The sequence below is a fragment of the Brachycentrus maculatus genome, unplaced genomic scaffold (genome assembly GCF_059751285.1).
Source record: "Brachycentrus maculatus isolate JH-2025_06_01 unplaced genomic scaffold, ASM5975128v1 h1tg000349l, whole genome shotgun sequence".
NCBI classification, from domain to species: Eukaryota; Metazoa; Arthropoda; class Insecta; order Trichoptera; family Brachycentridae; genus Brachycentrus; species Brachycentrus maculatus.
This window is the reverse complement of record NW_028281098.1, coordinates 997,164-1,024,532: the sequence shown is the minus strand read 5'-3', so window position 1 is coordinate 1,024,532 and position 27,369 is coordinate 997,164. Positions and strand designations below refer to the sequence as shown.

The window sequence follows — 27,369 nt, the reverse complement described above, 5'->3', positions numbered from 1 at the left end:
TTTTAATACATTGTATTATATTTTTGAACTTCAAAAACGTTATCCGGAAAAATCAAGTTTTTTGATTTATGACATTCTTGAAAGGAGTGAGCGATATACGATAATAGACCAAGAAATTATTGATGTGGAGTAAAAAATTTAAAAATGGCCTTCTTGTTTGGATGTTAAAATTTAAATTTACACATCTTCTACAGCATTTGAAAAATGCAGTGATTGATTCATACAATGTCACAAAATAATCAATCAATTTACTCAGCATGACGTTCTGTCAAGATAAGGTTGATGTGAAGTCAAAGAGAACATATAATATGGCCTCTGAATTTGGGTGTTGATACTCAAATTTACATATCTCTCACTCCTTTTAACAACGTCACTTATCAAAAATTGTCAATTTTCAGTCGTGCATGTTTTCGGAATGGCCAGAAAATGTACTGTATCCCAGCAAAAGCGGCATATTTTTAACTTAATATTTACCCGCTACAGGGCAGAAAGTGTCGTTTTTGCATTTTGAAGAAAAGGTATTGTTTAATTTTTTTTTTAAATATACTAAATATTTTTCAAATGGAGAAAAAACTTCAGGTTTTACCTAAAAAGATCTGTTGCACAGTAAAAAGGTCAATAATTGGCTTGATATTTATTTTTAATACATTTCATTATATTCTTAAACATTAAAACTTAGACTCTGGAATGAACTACCTCTACATGTAAAAAATGCACCTTCTATCTTAACCTTCAAAAAACGCCTGAAACATCATTATCTTACCTTAGAACCCTAACTGTCCATCTCCTCCTCCCCTGACCCCTCCTCTCTTTCTTAAACTTGCTACCGAATTCTACCTATTTATCTTTAGAATCCTAGAATACTTTTTTGTCTAATTGTTAATTAATTGTTTTTTAGTTTTTTGATAAAATCTATTACATCAGACAATAATATGTATTAACTTTTAAAAACGTCTGAGACATTACTATCTGTCATTAGAATCCTAACTGTCGATCAAACCTCCTCCCTCTACCTCCTTCCCTATTCTCCCTTCTTCCTTTGCCCTCCTCATTATCGTCTTTTGTTAATTTATGTTTCTTTTTAAATGTCAATTTGTAATTTATGTTTTTTTAAATGTTCAAGTACTATCTGCCCACTGATTGCAAACGGCTATATATGGTATCAAACGTTTTGATCAATATCACTAGTCCGTCTTTGGTCGGTTGGAAGATATTGCTTTTTAGCAATAAGCCCGCCAATGTACTTTTTATTTTCTGTACATGAAGTTTAAAATAAAATAAAATAAAAAAAAATAAAAATAAAAACGATCTCCTGAAAAATCAAGTTTTTTGATATATGACGTTGTTAAAAGGAGTGAGCGATATGTAGTAGCTGTGCGGAAAAGTGATTTATTGTTAAATGTCTCTTATATTCATTCCTAATAAACCAAACTTGAGTGCCATGAATTCGGTTCCTATTTTTAATAAATACTTTTAATTAACTTTCACATTTTTAATTGCGTAGTCCTCCAGACGAATGTTTAGTTATTAAGGGTTAAAATGTCGGTATCAAATGACATCTTATATTCACAGGAAGAGTATTATTTATTGATTAGGCATTAACTTTGTGGAATATTTTTATTTTATTTTATTTTATCTTTATTTTTAATTATTTATATAAATTATCATTTTTTTTGCAGAGACCCACCAAGCCACCTTGTGTGTCTTGTCAGTGGAGTTCTTTTTACATACGATTTGAATTTTTTTTTTTTATCTAATTTAACTTAACCGGATCCACGCGGCTCGCAAAACCGTATGTGTTTTAACAAAACATGCACCATACACGGCTGACATAAACGTTTGTGTTTTTACATTGCTCCAAGTTTCCAACCTCAGTTCAACTTAGAGGGATTTTTTCATGGTGTGGAACTTTGGATAAAATAATACGTCAATCCTTGGCCTTATGACATCTGTTGAAATATCTGACTAATAATTTGTAACATCACAAGGATAAATAAAAGAACAGATCCCTGATTTTTCTTGCGGCCGGTAATTAGTCCGCGCCATAATCATGCCCTATATCTGTCTCACTCTCGACGCTACGCATCGCCAGTGGGTAAGAGTGACACACGATGCGTGCTTTGATTTATTTATGTTACGATCTAATTTGTTTATATTACGATATATTTCAAGAATAATGTGACACAAGTGTATTATAGAGTACCAAAAAGGCACAATGAATCCCACTGAATGTTTTTGTTTAGGAAAATAAATCGTTTCTTAACTAAATACATGATAAAAGTAATCATTTAAAAAACGGCAAAATACCGCCGCGCACGGGCGTCTATTAGGAACAAAGTTAACGCGGTTAAAAGGTTGATAAACACAAAAAAGAGAGAAAAATAAATACATTAAAAGATATAAACTATTTCACAATATTCATAGAATTACGTCTTGATAATTTACCCATTCCTTTATGATGATGATTCAAATTTAAAAATAAAACACTTGCATCAGTTTATATTTTCACCCGTTGAGAACATCTGTAGTTCTCGAAACTAGTCGTGTTTACATTCATAAACTCGAAAAGGCATCCTATACAAGTGTTTTTATTTTTATGTTTAAATTGTCATATAAGTGATTATTCTTATTCTAACTTCTGTGCGAACTTTCGACAGCCAAAAGAAGAAGTTTTAATTTATCAGTTTTCGTTTTTCATTTCGATATCATGGCTTATAACCTGTCATAGGCCACTTAAGCGATCACTTTGCACAGGCAACATTCACCATTCTACCCACGATTGACAACCACGCTTCACAAATTTTTGGAACTCCTACATATATCATTAATCTAATGATGTTGTACATTCACTGGAGCCATCTATGGTTAGGTTGGGAAAGCTATTTGGATGTATGCAAGATTCTAATTATTTACGTAGTGGGAAACGCCTGATATTCCATATTCTTTTTCATCTATGTTGAGATGTCAAAAATGTAAAGATAATAAAAAATAACAATAAGTGGATAAAATCCAGATTTGTGAACAAGTATTTGGACACACTCAAAATGTTGCGTTGATCTTTGTCTACCTTGAGAAAGAAAGAACCTTTAAAAGTGAATATGGTATGACGTTATTGGTGCGTTGGAAAGAAATTTGCAGAAAATCACCCAAATAAAATAAGTTTTACGAGTCGTCTTACAAGTAAAATAAGTTTTGAGTGATGATGATCTTTGAGTGATGTGTTACATACAACTCACTCACTCTGCGAAATATCACACAACACACAACCCCTTACGTGAATTAAGCAAACAATTTACGAGTTAGGTGATACCTAGATATAGTATCGAGGTGACATAATAAATAAATTATATTAATATTAATATATATAATAATTATACAAAATTCAACAACGTAAATAGGTCAACAAAACTTATCCTTAGAATAAATAACAAGGATTCGTAATCAGTCAAACAAATAAATTTTTATAAATATTTATAGTCATATTTACTTTTTTATAAAAATGTTGGTTTATGACCACTCACTGAGATTTTATTCTACCAATTTTGAGATGTACCTGTCTCTTAACAGCACTAAATTTCACTACCATAGCACCATTCACACACTTAGCACACAAAATGTTAATCACATGCGTTGACCAAAAAACACATGTGATATATATTTTAAGCAATTGTGTCTACGGTGTAATGGACCTGCCATTCGCCTTAGAATTTAGTACATAAATATCCCATAGACTGATAACCGACATAATATTGATTCTGTAACAGGTGGAATTCCACTTGTAGCTACGTGCAAGTCATCTTGTGACCATGTTTAATTAGAGTCCTTATCAATCTATGGATAGATATACAAACCTGCCACCCACTGTAACACGAGGGACAGTTAAGGGCAGTTATCTAGAAGCGATTCACGCCACTCGTTGCGGTAGTCAAAAGTTGCGAGCTTACGCAATATCAACTTAGAATAATAAAGTTATTCGTTGCATCCAGTGCGTATTATTGACGCGAGTCCGCCTTCCATTCCTGACAATAGGACCTCAGCATTCTGGAATTGGTCCCATAGCGCTCCCGTTGCGGACCAATACAACGGTAATGACGTGTAGTGCTGTTAGCATGCTGGTGTAGTGATTGATAAAGCTTGTCAGAACTTTGGTCCACTCCATTTTTGTCTATGCTGAAACATGGACCATAAAAGCAGCAGAAAGGAGAAAATTTACGCTTTCGAAATGTGGCTTTGGAGGCGCATGCTCCGAATCCCATGGACAGCTAGACGCACCAACGAGTCCATTCGCCAGGAACTATACTTGGATGGCTTGACTCTGGCCAATGTCTGTACACGATGGATTCTTCAGTTCTTTGGACACATTGCGCATGGAAATGAAGATAGAATGGAATGACTGATTGTGATCGGTAGCCTGGAGGGGAAGAGAGGGAGAGGAAGATCCCATACATGATGGACCGATCAAGTTAAGGCAACAGCAGTCACCTCGGTGGTTAGAGCGCTACGTGCAGCGCAGTCAAGGGATAACTGGAGAAGAGGCATTGCTTCCACAAGGGTCACAACCCTCAGTAATGAGGAATAAGATGGAGAAGAGTAGTGATTGTCCTGACGAATATGTGGTTATATGCCAATTTTTTCGTAAAAAAGTAAATAATTAAATAATATATACCCAAGCCTTCAATGTTCCGAGATTGCGATACATAACATGTATGTAGAATCTCAAATTGAAAACAATTTGTAAAATATACATGCATCATTGAAAAATTGGACTACACTAAATTCCCTATTTCCAGTTCTACGTGATGCCGCGTAAAAACATGATACGCGATACGGTGAATAGGTATTCTGGTATAAAAAATCAATTCAGTATATCAAAAAATAAAATCTAGAATTGCTTATCTTAACCGGATCCACGCGGCTCGCATAACCGTTTGTGTTTTTACAAGACATGCCCCATACGCGGCTGACATAAGCGTTTGTGTTTTCACTTTGCTCCAAGTTTCGAACCTCAGTTCAACTTGGAGGGATTTTTTCATGGTGTGGAACTTTGGATAAAATAATACGTCAATCCTCGGCCTTATGACATCTGTTGAAATATCTGACTAATAATTTGTAATATCACAAGGATAAATAAAACAACAGATCCCTGATTTTTCTTGCGGTCGGTAATTAGTCCGCGCCATAATCATGCCCTATATCTGTCTCACTCTCGACGCTACGCATCGCCAGTGGGTAAGAGTGACACACGATGCGTGCTTTGATTTATTTATGTTACGATCTAATTTGTTTATATTACGATATATTTCAAGAATAATGTGACACACGTGTATTATAGAGTACCAAAAAGGCACAATGAATCCCATTGAACGTTTTTGTTTAGGAAAATAAATCGTTTCATAACTAAATACATGATAAAAGTAATAATTTAAAAAACGGCGAAATACAGCCGCGCACGAGCGTCTCTTAGGAACAAAGTTAACGCGTTTAAAAGGTTAATTATATTTGAAAAATTAAAACACTTATCACACTAAATGGTGCATCGCAAAATTACAATTCCATGCATTACAATACCTTAAATTGTATAGTACACATAACTAAATCGAGTCCATAACTACACTACGAAATACACCTAGGAAATTAATTGACACGTATGATATATTCCATAGGAAGAGAATTTAAAGCAATATGTATATAAATTATCGTTGAATAATAATATTATCACAAATTTTACTAATTTAACTAATTTATTAATAATGTCTACACATTAGAGCCGGAAGGTTCAAATTGAATTAAATACACGATCGCCGGAAAATCGACACAATTAAACAATGCTTTTTGAAATTTTCACTCAACGCGCAAAAAGCAAACACAAATAAACACCAAAGAAATCCTCTCATTCGCGACCTCGGTTCGTATGGAACGGATGCTTCGTTAATGCCCTTTAGGTACAAATACAGACTTCCACTACATTATCATATCACCAACACACTCGGACCTGCCGCCCCCCCCGACGAGCCCGCCCATTCCAGCCGCCCGCACACAGACGCTACTTAATCATAAGTTAGTTAAGTGTAATATTAAGTTAAGCGTGTTGCCTTCCTAGGCGCAATGTAAGTATTAGCTAGAAATGTAAGTATACACATAGATATAAGAATAAACAAGTAAATTCACTACCTGAGTAAAATCAAGAATTAAAATCATACACCTAAGTAACTTCACTGCTAACTTAGAATCATTGAAACGTATAAACTCATGCCTCTAGCGAGATGCGAGTGTTTTTGCCTAGAATTTTCACTCATGAATTACATGAAATTATAGTAACATTAAATATAAAGAGTAAATCCACTCACAAGTAGGCATAGGCTATGAAACTTTTAAAGTTGAAGCCTGAGTAGGGACATGATAAACGGTGTTGCATAAGCCGTAGCTAGATTTCAGAGTCACTTGGACGTTAGGTAATTCAAAAAAATTCAAATTGAATTTTACATTATATTTCCCTCACCTTTTCCGGGATTCGTCCACACCCAAGTGGTGCACTGGAGCAAATTGTTAGCTTAAGTGTGATTTTTTTATTGAAAATTAAAACTATTGCTTTTACGTTTGTAATATTTTTAAATTATACGATTTAAGCCCTTTTTTGAATTAGTATAATATATTTAGACCTTTATTTATATCATATATGTAATTTATTATTAGATTAAAACCAATATTTTTAGCTTTTCCACTTTTTTATTTGACCAGCGACCGGGTTTCGTCGTTACCGACATCATCAGACTGGACCAGTCTGATGATGTCGGTAACGACGAAACCCGGTCGCTGGTCAAATAAAAAAGTGGAAAAGCTAAAAATATTGGTTTTAATCTAATAATAAATTAAAAATGCAATTCCATCACGAAGTGTCAGTGGATAATATAAATCTATCATATATGTGATTATTTTCTATAAGGCGATTGGAAAATTCTGAATTTTTTCATTATTTAGACATTATATCATATATTTGTTCTTAACAATGGCTGTAATTTTATTTAAAATTTTTCCCATAAGCTAGGATAATATGAAAGTTTTTTTTAGTACAGTGGAACCTCTTACGTGACTTATGACTCTTACAATGTCTCTAAATGATAAATTAACTGAGTATGCATGACAATTATTTAAAAAATATTTTTGTCCGTCTCCGTAGCGTAATGGTCAGCACGCTCGGCTACCGTTCTGGAGGTCCCGGGTTCGATTCCCAAGGGGGGTAAAATAAATATAAGTAATTTTTTCACTGTAATATTTATTCAATATTACCATGGACTGGTACCTGAAGCGGAGGGCTGATCACCTTTCCTTCATGTTTAAACGATCAAGATAACACTCCGTTTATATGACACAGTGCCCTATGCACCATTGGGGTGCGGATAAGGATTATATTATTATTATTATTATGCATGACAATCTGTCAAGAAAAGATGATGGGTAGTAAAAACAAGTTTAAACATTGTACTTACAATAGGCTGTTAAAATTCAAATTCAAACAATTTCTGACATTCAAAAAATACAAGTATTTGTTTACCTTAATATTCAATAATACAACGTTTTGCCTAGAAAGGATTGATGCGTAGAGAAAAATTAAAATATGGTCCTTCGGTTGTTAAAACCCAAATAAACACATTTTCTCCATCATTTTAAAACAGGAATATTTGATTCTTACAATGATCAATCAATTTAGTACATATCGCTCACTCCTTTCAAGAACGTCATAAATCAAAAAACTTGATTTTTCAGGAGAACGTTTTTAAAGTTTAAAAAATATAATACAATGTATTAAAAATAAATATCAAGCCACTTATTGAACTTTTTACTGTGCAACAGATCTTTTTAAGTAAAAACTGAAGGTTTTTTCTGCATTTGAAAAATATTAAGTATATTTAAAAAAATAATTAAACAATACCTTTTCTTCAAAATGCAAAAATGACACTTTCTGCCCTGTAGCGGGTAAATATTAAGTTAAAAATATGCCGCTTTTGCTGGGATATAGTACATTTTCTGGGCATTCCGAAAACATGCACAACTCAAAATTGGCGATTTTTGATTTATGACGTTTTTGAAAGGAGTGAACGATATGACATTCTGTCAAGGAAAGATTGATGTAAAGGCAATTTTTTTTAAATATCCTTTCGTTTGGCTGTCAAAACTCAAATTTAGATATTTTCCGTCATTTTAAAATAGCAATACATATTTGATTCTTACAATGAGCAATCAATTCAATATTTACAATGTTCTGACTAGAAAAGGACTGATGCGGAGTCGAAAATTAAGATACGGTCCATGCGTTTGGCTGTTAAAACTCAAATTTACACATCTTCTCCAGCATTTTGAAGTAGCAGTATTTGATATCGTAGTCCATGTCGTACCAATAATTGACGGCGATACACCCATGGCTTTGCCTCACGTGATGGAACCACAGACTGGGCAAGTAGAGGCAGTCTCCCTTCTCGACGGTGACGTGGAACAAATGAGCATGCTTGAACTCCGGGAACGACTTCAAGTCCGGATGGACGGGATCGATGGCGATCCACGGCAGAACTCTCGGACTGATATCCGAAGACTCGCAAGAGTCTGCTTTGTTCAAATGGCTGTCGTTATTTTCGATTACCTCTTTCTTCTTAATGTTGTCCTTCAAGTTTTCGGAGCTTTGGCTGACGTTCAGCTGTTTGATGTCTTTCTCGACGGAGGAAACGCTGGAGTCCAAGTTTGGCGTGTCGTAGATGGGCTTGATCCTGAACTTGCAGTGCTTGTTGTCGTCGATCTGCTCGTAAACTCCGACGGGATATCTCTTGTAAGGGACGTACGGCAAATCTGTCGGCGGTATCAGCAGGAAGTCCTTCTTACCGTCCATCACGCAGTAGATGTTCTCGTACGGATCTTTGTGCACTGAAAATAATAATTGTTGTGGTGAAAGGTGGACATTTATGAAATTGTATTAAGAAAAAAATCAACTAAATTTTTAATATTATATTGATTTATTACAATCTTATTTGTTTCTTATCTTATTTCATTTTTCATCATTCCGTGGTATATGCATTTATATAACTATTGGACTCCTCATTTACACAGTAGATACATTCCGTGTGATTGGTTTCTTAACACACTATGGATGGGAAAGGTATTTCTACCGGTCGATTGAAGCTTGAGGACGGGAAGGGTATTTTTACCTTCTGCGTCGGCCTCATTTCAAAGTCAGAAAAGAAAGAATTACATATTCAATGTTTTTATATGAATATTACGTAACAATCTCTTTTGATAATTATGTACATAAGGTCTTAACTATATGTACATAGTTATCAAATCCAGTCGCCAGCGGTCTGCAGGCGTAAAAAAAACCCATCCAAAATGTGTTAATAGTATTAATATTACTAATAGATTGAGTAATACTTTTAAGTAACTAATGAAATAATAAGTAATTATTACACCTTACAAAGAGAAAAGTTATCCATAACACTACTAATTGCGAATATTTTCCTTGCATCTGCTTTGAAAGTTTGATCAAGTTAGGTTTGCATGTCATTATTTTAAGCACTTTTCCAGGTTCTCGTCAGTAAGATCATTTTTCAGTTTGCTTTTAATAAGGTTCATGCTTGAAAAATATTGTCTGCATGAATACGTAGAGTCAAAGAGTCTTCCCGCGGATATTTGTGCTGAAGCCGCACTTAAAAGGTCAAAGAGCCACTCTTTGCGGACCCTTGCTCTAGCGGAATCTCTTTGCTTGATAGATTGATATTCTCACCATCCTTCTAAATGTTTAAATAAACAAATATAACAACCAACACTTACTGGAGGTAATAGCGCGGCTGTCACCCATCCAGAAATTGATTGCATCGGGCAGTTTTCCAAACGCTTCACTGGCGAATGAAATGTCACATTTAACATCCCCCATCAGCTCCGCAAAGTCTTCCGTCAAGTTGGAATTCTGGCGCTGGATATACGGAATGTAACCGGATCTGCAATTTTAATCCGGTAATTGAAACATTTCAATGTAACTTTAGAAGTGGAACGGGAGTTCTGGTACTGCGTCGCAATACGAGTGACAATTTGTCTTATTTCTGTGGTTTTCTCATCACTAACGCAGATGCGGAAAAGTTCCCATGAATAGGTTACAGCCAATCATCCTATCCAATCTTCGCAAAGGATAGAATAAAAATCCATTCATTTTAAATCTATTTGCTGAATAGTTTTGCACGAGCAAGGAAAGCTAGTCCAATTAAAAAAAATATATATATTATTTTGAGAAATAAAAAGACTGTGTTTTTTGATCCACTCACATTTTTATTAACAACCAACTAGTTTCGGCAAGCTGTTGCCATTTATTAGTCATAAATTAAACCCTGAAGAGGGCAACAGGTTGTTGCCGAAACTAGTTGGTTGTTAGTAAAAATGTGAGTGGATCAAAAAACAAAGTCTTTTTATTTCTCAAAATAATATATCACAAAAAAAAAAAATATAGATAATGTTTAAAATTACTACTACCGTCATGCCGTTTCTCCACAGGGGTTGGCAGAGAGAATCACACTCTTCTGTCTTGAGATACACTCCAAGCTTTCTTCACATCTATACATCTAGTCATACACGCCCTCTGATTACGCAGACTTTTGACACCACCAGATTTTAAGTTCTGATTGATCTGATCGTGCCAATTTTTTTTTGAGTGGAGTGGAGTTCAAGTGGAGAAAACCCAAATTTGTGAACAAGTTTCTTAAATGTTTTTCGCAGATACTTTGTGGCACATTTTATAAACGGTATAAAATTAACTTTGTTTTTACCACTTTTTTGTTATTAGTACACTTTAACCTACCGGTTTAGAATTTAATAAACCCTGATGATGACAAGGTTCTTGTTGAAACCGGTAGGTTAAAGTGTACTAATAATAAAAAAATGGTTAAAACAAAGTTGTTCAATTTTGTGATGTTTGCGAACAAGTATTTTTAACACACTCAAAATATTTTGGAAATGAATTATTTACAGAAATAAAATTTATATTACATACAAAGTAAAAATTGCCGTGATGATACTTTTGACATCTCATCAAAGATGAAGAAGAATATAGAAGTCTGGGCATTAACGGGGCTGACAACCGTCATAGGCTGGTTTAAGTGATTACTTTACACACGTGTAACATTCACCAATTCTACCCATTATTGGCAACCACACTACCCAAATTCTTGGAAGTTCTATATATATGAACCAATTTTGAAACATTGTTCTTGAATCACTAGAACTTCACTAGAGACATCTACTGGTGAGATGAAAAGAAGCTTTTTACTGAGTAGAAACTCTTTTATTAGTATGTGAGGTCCGAATCCTGGATTATAATCACACACATGAGAAACGCTAGAACATATCATTTTCATTTTTATTATTTTAATTTTAGTATTTGGACACACTCAAAATGTTGTAAATGATACTTAGTCGCGCAAACAGAATAAGAAAGAAGATTATAATAATAAATCCCTTACCGCACCCCAATGGTGCATAGGGCACTGCTTCATATAAACGCAGTGTTATCTCGATCGATTACACATGAAGGAAAGGTGATCAGCCCTCCACTTCAGGCACCAGTCCAGTGTAATATTGAATAAATAATAATATTGAATATTAGAGTGAAAAAATCACTTATATTTATTAAACCCCCTGGGAATCGAACCCGGGACCTCCAGAACGGTAGCCGAGCATGCTGACCATTACACTACGGAGGCGGAAAAAAAAAAGATTATAGTTATTATAATGTCAATAGCGGTGTATTTTCCGTAATGATCACGTAGCGTTTAGTCGGAAAGAAATGGCGGATACCTTTTATCATCAAGGCAATCGAGGAACTCGTCCATCCTCATCAACTTCTCTTCCGGCATCACAAAGTACTCCTTCTCGGTTTCCTCATCCCAGGCGATCCCGTCGGCATACCCGTTGGGAGTAATGGCCACTGTCACTTCCTTGTCGGCCAGCTCGGACCTAGGAACGGACAAGATGACAAATCGCTCACTCCTTTCAAGAACGTCATAAATCAAACAACTTGATTTTTCAGGAAACCGTTTTTAAAGTTAAATATATGATACAATGTAATGTTTTTGTAAATTAATTTGTTTGTTGTATATTGTTTTAATGTTTTTACTAACTACTGCAGAGATGATTTCATTGCACACATACAAAAGAAACAAAAATAATGTATAGAATTCTCACCTATGGTCAGAAAGGGAAAGCTGTTTACTTCACATAGTTGCCAACAGATGGCAGTTGCAACTGTATGAAAGCTATTATTGAATTAATCCATATATCGCCCACTCTTTTCAACAACGTCATATATCAAAATAGTTGATTTTTCAGGAAAACGTTTTTAAAGTTTAAAAATATAATACAATGTGTTAAAAATAAATATCAAGCCACTTATTGAACTTTTTACTGTGCGACAGATCTCTTTAGGTAAAACCCGAAGGTTTTTCCTCCATTTGAAAAATATTTAGTATATTAAAAAAAAATATTAAACAATGACTTTTCTTCAAAATCCAAAAACAACACTTTCTGCCTTGTAGCGGGTAAATATTAAGTTAAAAATATGCCTCTTTTGCTGGGATATAGTAGATTTTCAGGGCAATCCGAAAACATGCTCAACTGAAAATTGTCAATTTTTGATTTATGACGTTCTTGAAAGGAGTGAGCGAAATGAAGTGACTGACGATATTTTGAATTTTATTTCTTAGGAATATGATGAAATGTATCTGTAATAAATATTATGTGAAAGGGATCTGTAATAGAATGTCCATGATTTATGAATAATTCACAATTCACAATAATTAATAAAGGTTGCAGAGCATTGCTGTAAAGCGTGGTTGTGAAGCGCGGTCCGTCCATACATGCTGTGAATGCTCCGCATCCCTTGCATTTTAGAGTAAAAAGATTTAAACTTCTATCCTTAAACAGCAATTCTTCTACTTCTTCTATCCATGTTCGCTCCCTAGGTGGAGCATATGGCCAACACGAGTCGCCTCTAAGTCACTCTGTCACGCGCCATCTCCTTGGCTACCTCCCAGGTCAGTCCGACGTCTCGAAGTTCCGCTGAGTATAGTCGGTGAATGGTCGTCAGCGGCCTTCCGGGGCGCCGGAATCCTCGGGGTTGGAAGAAGAGACACGAGGGATTGATGCCCTCAGGTGGCATTCTAAGGACATGTCCCAACCATGTCCACCTTCTTCTCTTCAGGACTTCCAGTATGAGGGGCTGTTGAGTTCTTCTGACGAAGTGAGGAGACCACTTTATACCCAGTATTCGCCTCAGGCATCTATTTTCAAAACTTGCTAGTTTCTTGCTTTGAGTTTTGGTGAGGTGCCACGACTCACATCCGTACAGCAACACTGTTAGGATACACTGTTAAACAGCAATACTGCAATTTAAATATTTTGATATTTCTACAGCGACCATGTTATGTTATTTTTTTCACAAAAACAGCGCTGTACAAAATCATACAAATATAATTTATATAAAAGAATGTGCATGTATCTTCCCCTCTCAGCGTACGCCCAACGAGCGACAACACAAAGATCGCGGGCGAGTCCAAATACACATAATAATAATAATAAAACCCTTATCCGCACCCCAATGGTGCATAGGGCACTGCGTCATATAAACGCAGTGCTATCTTGATCGTTTACACATGAAGGAAAGGTGATCAGCCCTCCGCTTCAGGTACCAGTCCAGGGTGATATTGAATAAATATGACATTGAAAAAATCACTTATATTTATTTTACCACCCTTGGGAATCGAACCCGGGACCTCCAGAACGGTAGCCGAGCGTGCTGACCATTACACTACGGAGGCGGACAAAATACACATACATTCTCAAATACTGCGAAACGCGTAAAAAGCACGTAAACAAGCAATGCTGGATGCGATTTGCAAACCGCGTGCATAATGTCTTTCATGCATGAGTTCTTTCCGCGCATGCGCACTGAGACCCGCGAGCCAACATCCATATCAACTGTATACGATATTAATGACAGCATCCGACGTACAAAAAAAGTCTTTAATACTAATGTGTATAATGAACAGAATCACATACTCTATTGGATTGTTCTTAGTGCGCGCGTTGCTTTGACAGTTTACTTTTGAGCTTGAAGACTGAAATAAAACTGTTATTGAATATTATTAACCTGCGATTTACTTAATAATTTAAATAAATAAAAATGAATTGATGATATTTTGTATCTGTAATTATGGATTTATGGAGATGGCGTCTAGATGTGCATATTTGATATCTAGTACGTAGTAAGTACGAGTATAAACATTTCATGTCCAGCATCCCTTCTACAAAAAGTCACCGACCGCCACTGGTGAAATTACACAAAAATTTACGCAATAAATGTAGAGGCGAAACAAGGAAATCTAGATCATTTTTTACAAAGCAGAAAAAATAAATAAACAATTTATTTTATTTTTTATGATATCGTTTTTTTATGTTTGTTTTAAAAATAAAGAATCTTTTAGAATCTCCTTCCATCGATTGAGGATTTTCACTTATCGCAGCCGTGTAGCTCCCTTCAGAGCATGTGTGATTTTTAGATACTTCGGTGAGGAAGGTAACAAATGTACAAAAATAAAAACAAACCTCAAATAGTTGATGTTCCATTTCTGCACTGCGGGCCAGTTTTGGACGCAGTTCTTCAATAAAACGGGGATGTTCTTAGAAACGTAATTCCTGTAAAACTCCAAAGCGTCAGGGAGCTCGTATTCCGTCGCAATATCCTGATCCAAGTAAAGTTCTGGAAGTATCAATACAATAAAACGTCATTATAATTCCCGCCTAAATAATAATAAAAAGATGTGTGAAACTTATAACTTACCCGAGGATTCTGTCCGTAGGATATCGAAACAATCTTTCGCGTTTACCGCCATTTGATTTACAATAGTTTGTGTTCACGAAGATTGTAAATTGACAAATTTTAGAAAAAAAACAACATCTCTCCCATGCCCCGGATTTTGTTTATTTTAAAATTTGACGTTTGACAGCGAATATTTTACGGCGATGGTCGTTATCTTTTGCAGACTGCATGTTCAATTTGTGAGTAGGTGGTGGAAATATTAAAAGCGGGGTCAGATGTTAATAGTTCTTAATCCAAGTTTTCTTTTTTCCCGTGAAAAATAGTTATTATATTTTATATCATAAAAATTAGTAAAGTAAGTACCTTTTGATATTTTAATGAACTGCGACTTAAAAATTACTTCTTGAAATTATAAGTTTTTTTAAACTTCATGGGGTAATGAAATATTTTCTTAAATTACTGAACCCGCAATATTGCAATATATGCAACCCTAAGGGCCATAGCCATTGCTACTATTCCCCTTTCCCAACATGCTATTCCTTGTTCATTTTTTTTCCCATAACTGGAATGATTTTCTACTTAAGCGCTTTCTTTCACTTTATTTGTATCCTTTTTAACCTATCCCATTTCCATATTGAAAAATCTGGAAAAACACAAAAAAACACCTTTCCTTAATATAATTAAATTTCTAGATCATACCGTGTTCATCCAATACACCATTGGATGAGAATTAGGGTAACAAAATATAAAAAAGGTAAGTGCATATAAAAAAAACTTGTTGGTGCAATTCTCTGGATTTTTCTAGTCATTGAAAAAAACTAAATACTTACTCTCTCTCAAGGTTCCAGCAGAAAATTTATGAAGATTCAGGATGAAGGGAGTTTTAAAAGCTTGTAGCATGAAATTAACAGTTTGGACAAGGACGATCTTCCACAATATGTACTTATTAAATAAAGCAGTAAACGGGATACACTTTTGAAGGCGAATCCCTTTTCTACTCAATCTATCTCTAAGGAGATGAGTACAGCAGAACAGAGTAAGACGGAGCAGGGTGGCTGCAACTACTTGCTCTGGAGGTGGGGAAAAAAGAACAACCCTGATTGTGTGTGTGAAGCTAAGCAGACCATAAGACACATAGTGCAGAACTGCCGGTTCAAATGTGTTGATGGTAACCTTCTGGATATCTAGGAGGCGGTGGACTAACTGACGAGACTAGAACCAAGACGCAAATCACATGGGTGAAGAAGGAAAAGTAAAGTAAATACTCTTCTAGTACCAGGAGATCAGACGACGATAAAGAAGAAGAAACCCGTGAAATTGCAATGTCAAAATACAAGAAATCGGTAGCAACCGAAACGAAATAATATCAACTCCAGCGAACCGGGTTAAGGCCAGCATTTCGTGAGATGTCTACAATATCGATTGCTATTATTGTTGAAACAATAAAATGGCAGTTTACATGGACTGCTTCAGTTGCGATAGAAAGTAGTTTTTTTAGCTATTTCCTTAAGTAACCATTGGTTATTGGGTAATTATAATTAATATCCATGATTCCATTTCGACAGCAGCTGCCGTCCTAGCGGAGAAAACAGAATACTGCTCCGCGAACCATGTCTCGGAATGGCGGGCGTATTGCCGAAAGTTTCAATGACAGTGACGGAAGCCCGCGGATAATATTTGGTAATTCAAAACTACTTGACCGCAGAATTACACCTGTCAAAATCAATAATACCTGGTGTTTTCCAACCAAAGCGTCTAGTGGAACGGAAGGTCTGTTGACGACAGTCAGCAGTCCGGCTTCTCCTGAGGAGTGCAACGTGGTTTCCTCCCAGCAATGAGCAAATGCTGACAAGTTCCTGATTGGCCCACACTAGTTTATCCTTCCTGTTCCCAACACAGATTAAAATAAAACATTTTTTTAGCTAGAAGAAACAAAAATTCAGTAATAAGGAATGTTAATAATAAATTTATAAAACCCTATAAATTAAAACCAGAACTTTGTTTTGAACCACTTAATCATGCTAAGTTTTCCTCTGTTTCCCCGGTCTTCCTCTGTTTCTATTACCAACCACATTCGCCTCATAAATTTGTTAAACTATTTTAACTTCACTCATTCGATTCACATACATAAACTATTTCAACACATATTTTATCGATAATGTTTATTTCAGCCTTGGATTATTTTCTTATTTCACCATTCGAATATCTATTATACAACATTTTGCCGCACGTTCGTCTGTGAGAACGCATTTCGATTGCATACAGATGCAATGTAGGTATATTAGATAATAATATTATTAAATACATATTATTTAAACTATCCAATAATGTTATTTTTTGACATCTTATCAAAGATGAAGAAAAATATGGAAGTCTGGGCATTTACGGAGCTGACGACCGTCATAGGCTGGTTTAAGTGATCACTTTACATACGTGTAATATGTCAAAAAATAATTTAAAAATAACTCCTGTAATTGGAGATAATCCAGATTTTATGAACAAGTATTTGGACTCACTCAAAATGTTGTTATCCAATAATGTTCCGAAAGCTATTTTATTATTGGTATTTTTGAAAAATTCGTATTATTTGCCTTAAAGATGTAAGAACTCGGTAAAATTTGTTAACGATTGTTTTTAATAAAAAAAATGTAAAAACATTAAACAAATTGTGTAAACAACCTTAGCATGATAATACTACGAAGAAATGCCTTTACATTTTTGGAGTAGCTCTTTTATAGTAATCAATTTATCTAAAGTGGGGAATCGTTGTGTCTGATATCAACCACTGGACACATACCGACATATGTACAAAACCGTCTTTTTTATCATTTCAATATTTCAACGTAATGGACCCGGGAGGGAAAAAAGGAGTTTTGGAATGACGTCCAAAGCCTTTATGGGTTTGAATAATGGAGACTCTTTGTATGATATCCCTTAAATTCGTCGTATTATTCGAAAAACAGGTTATTAATTACACTATTTAACCCTTTGGTATCAGGACTTTTGGGGTAAGTATGCCAGAAAAAGCACGATTTAAATATATTCTTCTTCTTAATGTCCTGCCGAGTTGTTGACGATCATTTGGGAGAAATCTTGTCTGTCCTGGGCAGTACGAAACTGCTCCACACCTCTCATCCCGGTCCACTCTGGAATGTCCCGAAGACAGGAAAGCTGCCTTCTTCCAATCTTCTGCGACCCTCGTTCTTCCATTTAATGACCAGTTGTAGGAGAGCATACTTTTCACCTCTCATTATGTGACCAAAATACGAATTTTTACGGAGCTTGATTGTTATGAACAATTCTCTCTGTGCATCTGCTTTACGCAGTATTTCAACGTTATAATCATGTCAGTCCAGAATATTCTCAACATCCTTCGTTGGATACATTCAAACATAAATAACTCCATCGTTCCGTTGGAACAAAGGCAAAACAAAGGAATGGATCAAGAGTTAATTTTATGAAAATTGTAAAATGATTATATTCTTAAATTTTCTTTCTTTTTTGTGTGTATATAGGTTAAAATCGTTAATAACAATAAAAAAATTTATTAAAAAAGAACTTTACCGACAAGACACACAAGGTGGCTTGGTGGGTCTCTGCAAAAATTGTTTTAAATATGTTTAAAATTGTGATTTAAATAAATGTATACAATTTATGTTATTAAAAAAAAATTGTAAACACTCTGTGTCGTTGTTTTATCCTCAGATTTTATTAAGAAAACACCTATCAGATTTTATTTAACGAAAAGTACGCAACCTTATGAAAAATCACTAACTAAATGACTAACAAGTAAATGCTGCTCACTGGTGTCTACCTCCTTTTTACGCCGTACGCATAACACTGGAGATGGAACGACTCGCCGATATCCGGCGTTCAAAGAAATAGTGTAGGGGTGCGTGTAATCAACTAATATATTTTTTTTAGTTATGCAATATGCGTATTTTAATATACTTATGTGTATAAATTTTTCGCATATTGTTAACTATCTTTGCCTCGTAAAAATGGTTTGTTTTTCAATAATTTCACAGCTTTACACACCTTACCTTTCGCGGAAACAAAACTTGTTGGATGTGCTTTGTTTTTCTCGTTTCTTTTTATTTTTGTAACAATTTTTTGAAATATACAACGAAATATAAAATGTAAATGATCAAAAATTCTAAATTTCTATCCATAACTTACTGAAGAAGGAAACGAATCGAAAAATTTTGTACAATCCCTAACATACTGTTTAAACTGCATCTGATACTTTTATAAATAGTGACGTCAGATCCGACGGATCCGGTATTTCTCGCTACAGTACCGAAAGCCTTTATATCGGATTTTGGTGACCAAAGGGTTAATTCATACAAATGTTAATAGATTATGATAATCGTAAGCTTGTATTCTTGAATCGCGATTACAAATGGTTTTGAAGAATTTTAATTTCATAAAATTAAATGATTTAGCTAAAAAAGGACGGACTTCATAAATGTCGTGATTTAAAGAAATGATTGTCGAAAATTTATGTTTTTTATGGTGTACTGAAATCAGTTATAGCAAATAAAAACCTAAAAGCTAACGGAGTCCTGGTTCCAACCCTCATGTACAGAAGCAAAGCATGGACTTGGCAAAAGCAGGACGAAAGTAGACTGAACGCAGTCGGAATGCGATACCTCAGATGAATGTGTGGCTAAACGATGTGTGATAGATGTTCAAATGGTGAAGTAAGGAAATAATGCAAGGCTGGTATAAGCATTATAATTAAAATTAAAAAAGGTATTTTGGAATGGTTTAGCCATGTAAGTCGAATGAGTGAAGAGCAACTAGTAAATCAAGTTATGACGTAATAGAATCAGAAGAAGACCGAGGAAAACTTGGCGTGATCAATTTATTGAAATACTTGAAAGCCAGGTCAGGTCAGAAGCCGGAATAATCGAAGGATATGTATGAGGAGATGCAAGAACGTAAAATAAGCGAAGATTGTTTGAAGAGACAGATAAGTGTGGTGTTCTATTCTCTCTGCTTACCCCTGCGGAGAGGCGGGCGATAGTTAGTTAGTTTTTGAGGAGATGCATGTACGTGGAAGAGGCAAAGATTGTTTGCAAAAACTGATTTTTATTATTTTTATTTTTATGTAGTGACTTTGTTAAATTTTAAAGGCATTTGTGAATACGGACAATAATCTATCATCATCATCATTTATGTAGGTACCTATCAATGACGTATATTATTGTTGTTATATTAGATAATTAACGTTACGGAGTCGACGACTACAGGTAGGTCACGTTTAAAGGGTCATTTACATGATACTTAAGGTCAGATCAAGTTCAAATATTTAATAGTATTATATTTTAACAAACTTAGGTCATAAAAGTTAAAAATAATAAATATGTATTGTCTATGAGGATAAGTCAATCAAAGTCAATATTCGAACGCTCCAAGAAATATGGGCTGATATTTGTAGTAACGATTAACTTAGAATGGATAAATGATGGTTTGATGAGTTGAACTATGCAAACTATTGTTCTTTCCTAAATGTCGTTTAATATTCGTTGATGTCGTTTGATATAAGTTGACGTGATATCCTTGGTGCGCGTATAAAGGCGCAGATATCGCTCACTCCTTTCAAAAACGTCATAAATCAAAAATCGTCAATTTTCAGTTGTGCGTGTCTTGAGAATGTCCAGAAAATGTACTATATCCCAGCAAAAGCGGCATATTTTTAACCAAATATTTACCCGCTACATGGCAGAAAGTGTTGTTTCCGCATTTTGAAGAAAAGGTATTGTTTAATTATTTTTTGAAATAAACTAGTTATTTTTCAAATGGAGAAAAAACCTCAGGTTTTACCTAAAAAGATCTGTTGCACAGTAAAAAGTTTAATAAGTGGCTTGATATTTAATTTGAATTAATTGTATTATATTTTTAAACTTTAAAACGTTCTCTTGAAAAATCATGTTTTTTTTATTTATGACGTTCTTGAAAGGAGTGAGCGATATCAAAACACGGTGTATGATTCTACTGGATTTATTTTTGAGAAAGCTGTTTCGTCTTGTAAGGGAATTATAAAACTGTAACCTATATGATGTCTCCTATCATGGATACTGGCATATACCTGAAAACATGATTTTCGATTTGATGCGGCTTATAGTCTGAGCAGTTATTCTTATTAAAAACATTTTTAATATGTCCAAATACTTATTCAGTAATAAGTTATTTTTACATTCTTGACATCTCACCATAGATGAAGACGAATATGAATATATGTAGGATACAAAAAACCAACATTTGTGACAAATAATTAGAACACACAAAATGTTGTGAAAATAACTAAAAATGAACTTTGTTTTAAAATCACTACAAATACTTTATTACAACTTAATTATAATGTCTACCGGGTTCGAAGCTAACCGCTTTTTTTATCAAGACTGATTAATAATAAAACAGTATCTACTGTAAAATTATAAATTATAATGATGAAAGCCTATATTTTATACATAGTTTTTTGTATATTTTTGCTTTATTATCCGTACTCGCTTAGTTTCATAATAAATATTTTAAATTTTGTTAAGTAGATAGTGTTTAAGTATTTATCAGTCTTGAAAAAGAAGCGGTTAGCTTCGAAACCGGTAGACATTATAATTAATTATTTAATTATAATCAAATATTTATAACAAAACCCTTATCCGCACCCAATGGTGCATAGGGCACTGCTTCATATAAATAATAATTATAATAATCCCTTACCGCACCCCAATGGTGCATAGGGCACTGCTTCATATAAACGCAGTGTTATCTTGATCGTTTACACATGAAGGAAAAGTGATCAGCCCTCCGCTACAGGTACCAGTCCAGGGTAATATTGAATAAATATTACAGTGAAAAAAGTCACTTATATTTTTTGACCCCCCCAGGGAATCGAGCCCGGGACCTCTAGAACGGTAGCCGAGCGTGCTGACCATTACACTACGGAAGCGGGCAAAAATAAGGAGGAGGACATAATTAAGTTATAATTAAATGTTTATAGTAATTTTAAAACAAAGTGATAATTTAATTTAAATCACAAAGTTATTTCTTCAAATATATATTTTTTTAAACAAACAAATATTTCTCTTTAGAAATAAGAAAAAAAGGGATCTGACTAGGACTGTGGATATGAATGTGACTGTTTCATAATAAAATACAATATTAGTTCGTAAATCTGGGCAGAAGTCAGGCAAATGTCCAAGGCCCATTACCAGGCTCGCAGGTGTACGAGAAGAAGCGATATAAATCACAGGTCGATAATACCAGTTAGGATCATTTCGCGGGCGCTTTTCCTTGTAATCTGCCGAGATCGGGCTTCGGACGCTGCACAGAGAGCCGTAGGACAAAGCAAAAAGAAGTATCCGACGCGCAATGATGGATTGTACGCCGAAAATTGTTATTGTCGGACTTGTTCGATGCTATCTCAGAAGAGGAGAGGATAATGGTGTTTTTTCTCATTGCAAAATATAGATCATTGGAGGTTGACATATCGCCGCTCCTTTCAAGAACGTCAAAAATCGAAAAGATTTTTCAGGAGAACGTTTTTAAAGTTTAAAAATATAATACAATATATTAAAAATAAATATCAACACACTTATTGAACTTTTTACTGTGCAACAGATCTTTTTAGGTAAACCCTGAAGGTTTTTTCTCCATTTGAAAAATATTTGGTATATTTCAAAAAAATAATTAAACAATACTTTTTCTTCAAAATGTAAAAACAACACTTTCTGCCGTGTAGCGTGTAAATATTAAGTTCAAAATATGCCGTTTTTGCTGGGATATAGTACATTTTCTGGGCATTCCGAAAGCATGCACAACTGAAAATTGACGATTTTTGATTTATGAAGTTCTTGAAAGGAGTGAGCGATATGTATTTTTTTAATCTTCTTTAATATGTAAAATGTATGGCCGTTCGACACAAGAAAATTATAACTTTAGGAGAGTATAATTGTCAATCAAAATACATATTATTATTTATATCTTCTTCTTCCTTTTTCTAACCCTTACCCGCACTAATGGTGCTAGGGCACTGCACCATATAAACGCAGTGTTATCTTGATCGTTAACACAATAAAGAAAGCCGTCCACTTCAGGTACCAGTGTAGGGTAATATTGAATAAGTATTAGAGTAAAAAATCAGTTATATTTTATCTACTCCCCAAGGGAATCGATCCCGGGGCTTCCGGTATGGTAGCCGAGCTTGCTGACCATTACACTACGGAAGCGGATAAATACTTGCATACATTAGGGTTTTTTAGATGGGAATTGCATTTATTATTTACCTTGCTTAATAAGTACAAGGTTTATAGATCATTAAGTGGATTTTCGTTTATTCTAACTTAAGAAATATATTTTATTTAAATCGGTTGTAGAAACGGAGTCCTGGTTCCAACTCTAATGTATGGAAGTGAAACATGGAGTTGGCAAAAGAAGGATGAAAGAAGACTGAATGCAGTCGAAATGCGATCTCTCAGAAGAATGTGCGACAAAACGATGTATGATAGATGTGCGAATAGTGAAAAAAGGAAGGAATGCAAAGCTGAGATAAGCATTATCGATAAAATTAAGAAAGGTGTGTTGAGATGGTTTGGACATAAAGAAAGAATGAGTGAGGAAAGAACGGTAAAACAAATTTATGAGGCTAATGTTAGTGGGAAAAGAAGCAGAGGAAGACTGAGAAAAACATGGCACGATCAGGTATGCCAAATACTTGAAAGTGGTCAGGTTAGGAGTCGTAACAATCGGTATGTATGAGGAGATGCATGAACGTGGAAGAGGCGAATAATGTTTGCAAGGACAGAGTGGTGTGGCGCTTTATTCTCTCTGCCTACCCCTGCGGGGAAGCGGCGTGATGGTTAGTTAGTTAGTTAGTTAGTTATAGAAACAGGAGGGAAAATCTAGTGTGGGTCCATCAAGAGTTTTACAATATTTGCTCATTGCTGGGAGGAAACCACGTTGCACTCTTCAGGAGAAGCCGGACTGCTGACTGTCGTCAACAGGCCTTCCGTTCCACTAGAAAAGGGTTCGGCATTTTGTGTCCTAGCTTGGTTTATGGTGCCAATGTCCTTCAGTACTTTTATCATGTATGATACCACCTCTCGTGACAGTTCTTTATGAACTAACACGGATCCGATGTTGGATAGGTCCTCACCCTGCATTAATACATTAGGTTTGATATTTTTATTTATTTTTCAAAACATATCACATACATAAGTCAAATATGTAATATTCCCGATGAGTAATTTCTATTTCCATTTTGGAACATGGGATTAAGGTTAACAAGACTGGAACACAAATAATAAAGTCACAAAAAGATTTTTAAAAAATAACCAAAACTTTATTAGTTTTACATGGCAAAATATAAAAACAATAAACAGGTGTAACAAATAGGCATAAGAAGCATATTTAAAAGAAATAATTGAGGAAAACATAAGATAAGAAGCACATTTAAAATAAGCAAATGAGAAAATATAAAAAAAACATATGGTAAAAACAAAATAAAGAAAATATGATTAAACACTACATCTTTCTAAAAAGTATTTTTTCTAACTAACTAACTAACTAACCATCACGCCGCTTCCCCGCAGGGGTAGGCAGAGAGAATAGAGCGCCACACCACACTGTCCTTGCAAACATTCTTCGCCTCTTCCACGTTGATGCATCTCCTCATACATACCCGCCGATTGTTACGACTCCTAACCTGACCACTTTCAAGTATTTGGCATACCTGATCGAAGTATTTTTTCAAGTATATAATATAACATTGCTCATATACGACGCAAGTGCCCAGTGCATCATTAATTGCGGATAAGGGTTAGAGTAATAATTATTCAGGTAAAACAACAAGAAAGACCAAAGGGTGTTTCATGTAATAAATTGCAACGTCATCGTTGCGATAATGTATGATCCAATAATTTCTCTGGCAACACTTGCATCCTCTCATGCGATCCTCTAAATCGCGGTCTCTTTCTGATAAGCCTCGTAAAACTAACAATTTATTATCCCCCGTCGGCCGATTATTCCGAGTAAGTACCGAGTACCTACCTGGGTAAGTACTGCGGACTGCGCAACGGCACGCGAATGGGAATAATTTATTTTAATTGTAACACCAAAAAAAATGGCGGCGCTGTTAGGGCCGATACATATTTTTTTCGCTGATTCTACATTTAATTGTTCCTGATGGGACACGAGTTTAGACTTCGGAGTAACTGCGCTAAGCGCATCGACTCCATTTAGAAAATTGAAGTTACGTTCAATGTCATTGTATTAAGAAAAATCAAAGCAAACACTTTTGTAAGCTGATCAGTTTTAACACTCTCTTACATGATACCCTGGTATGAGGTTTTAAAATTAGTCAAGTTTTTTAACTTTAAATTATTAAAAAAAGCACTTATCTTATAAATTTGTTTAGAGTGAGACATTTACTATGAGACATTTTATTAATATCTCAACATAGATGAAGAAAAATATGGAAGCCTGGGTATTTACACGCCTTATGACCTGTGAGCAAAGCTGAGATAAGCATTATCGATAAAATTAAGTAAGGTGTTTTGAGATGGTTTGGACATGTAGAACGAATGAGTGAAGAAATAACGGTAAAACAAATTTATGAGGCGAATGTAAGTGGAAAAAGGAGCAGAGAAAGACCAAGAAAAACATGGCACGATCAGGTATGCCAAATACTTGAAAGTGGTCAGGTTAGGAGTCGTAACGATCGGCGGGTATGTATGAGGAGATGCATGAACGTGGAAGAGGCAAAGAATGTTTGCAAAGACAGAGTGGTGTGGCGTTCTATTCTCTCTGCCTACCCCTGCGGGGAAGCGGCGTGATGGTTAGTTAGTTAGTTATGACCTATGTGGCTGGTCAAGTGTCAAATGCACACGTGCAACATTCACTATTCTACCCATGATTGATAATCACTCTACTCAATTTTTTTAAACTACTACATATATCATTTATCTCATGACACAGTACACGTAAGTTCCCAACAGCCATCTATGTTGGACTGAGGAAGCTTTTATTAAGTAGAGCCCCTTATATTTTGATGTATGCAACATCCGAACTCCGGATTATTTTACATACCAGGGGACGCCTGAAAACACGGTTTTCAATTTTTATGTTTTTTTAAATTTAAGTACCTCTTTTGCGATTTAAATGTTTGAGGTGAAATGAAATAAAGCACGGTTTTGCAAATATTGGAATAATTGATGTAATGGCGCAAAGTATCGTTACTGCTAGACCATGACCGAAGCGAGAATTGGTGGATTAGTTACCAACGATTGGAAAATACCCACTTTATCATTTCAACAGTTAGAGATAATCTGTAAATCGTTATTATATTATTTGTTGATTTGGTATTAACTTTGTGGAATAATATGAAGAATTATATGTTCATAAGTAATAATGTTAATGTTCGTTTGTTCAAATTCTTAAATCTCCTAAAGCTATTCGCCGATTTCACAAGGTAAGATTCGAAAACACGTGTGACAGGTGTTGATGCTTGTGAAAAATATATATTTTTTAAATATCTTAATAATGGCAGCTCCATCTGTTGAACGCTTTAGTGACACACACAATACTAAGCATTGCACCACAAGCGTTGTGAAAGACATATTAAAAAAGTGTGCTTTTATTTTTTTTCTACGACATTTAACCGGACTGAGGGTACTGTTGGGTACAGCTAGTATAATTTTTTTTAAAGACCACTTTTGATTGAGTAATCACAAAAAAATGTATAACACAACTTTTGAGCTCATTCATGTAAAAACAAAAGATTACTGTAAAAACGTTATGATGGAGATTAAGATGAAGACGAAGATGAAGACAATGATGAAGACGAAGATGAAGACGGAGATGGAGACGGATACGGAGAAGGAGATGGAGATGAAGTTGATGACCAAGGTGATGACGAAGTTGATGACGAAGTTGATGAGAACGAGATGAAGACGGAGATGAAGACGGACATGAAGATAGATATGAAGTTGGAGACGGAGTTGAAGACGGAGATGACGGAGATGAAGACGTTGATGAAAACGAGATGAAATTGGAGATGGAAACGAGATGAAGTTGAAGGTGAAGACGAGATGAATACGGAGATGAAGAATAAGATGAAATTTAGAAGAAATTAAAATGAAGTCGGAAGTGAAGACGGAGATGATGACGGAGATGAAGACGGAGATGAAGAATAAGATGAAGTTAAGATGGAGGCGGAGATAAAGACGGAGATGTAGACGGAGATGAAGATGGAGATGAAAACGAGATGAAGAATAAGATAAAATGAAGATGAAGACGGAGATGAATACGGAGATGAAGACGGAGATGAATACGGAGATAAGAACGAGATGAAGACGGAGATAAAGATGAAGACGGAGATGAAGACGGGGAGGAAGACGGAGATGAAGACGGAGATGAAAACGAGACGAAAACGGAGATGAAGACGGTGATGAAGATGAGACGAAGACAGAGATAAAGATGGAGTTGAAACGAGATAAATACGGAGATGAAGATGAAGTTGA

The 27,369-nt window shown here is 35.1% G+C and overlaps 1 protein-coding gene across 1 annotated transcript; it reads right to left on the bottom strand.

Annotated features, from left to right (window-relative positions):
• Positions 1-7,469: 7,469 nt before the first annotated feature.
• Positions 7,470-15,027, bottom strand: JMJD7 (Jumonji domain containing 7). The gene is made up of 5 exons (XM_088269405.1): positions 14,867-15,027; positions 14,632-14,785; positions 11,827-11,985; positions 9,814-9,980; positions 7,470-8,913 (listed from the first exon to the last, which is right to left on the bottom strand). The coding sequence occupies exons 1-5, from the start codon at positions 14,916-14,918 to the stop codon at positions 8,321-8,323; spliced, it is 1,125 nt and encodes a 374-aa protein (XP_088125531.1). The 5' UTR covers positions 14,919-15,027; the 3' UTR covers positions 7,470-8,320.
• Between the last annotated feature and the right edge of the window lie 12,342 nt (positions 15,028-27,369).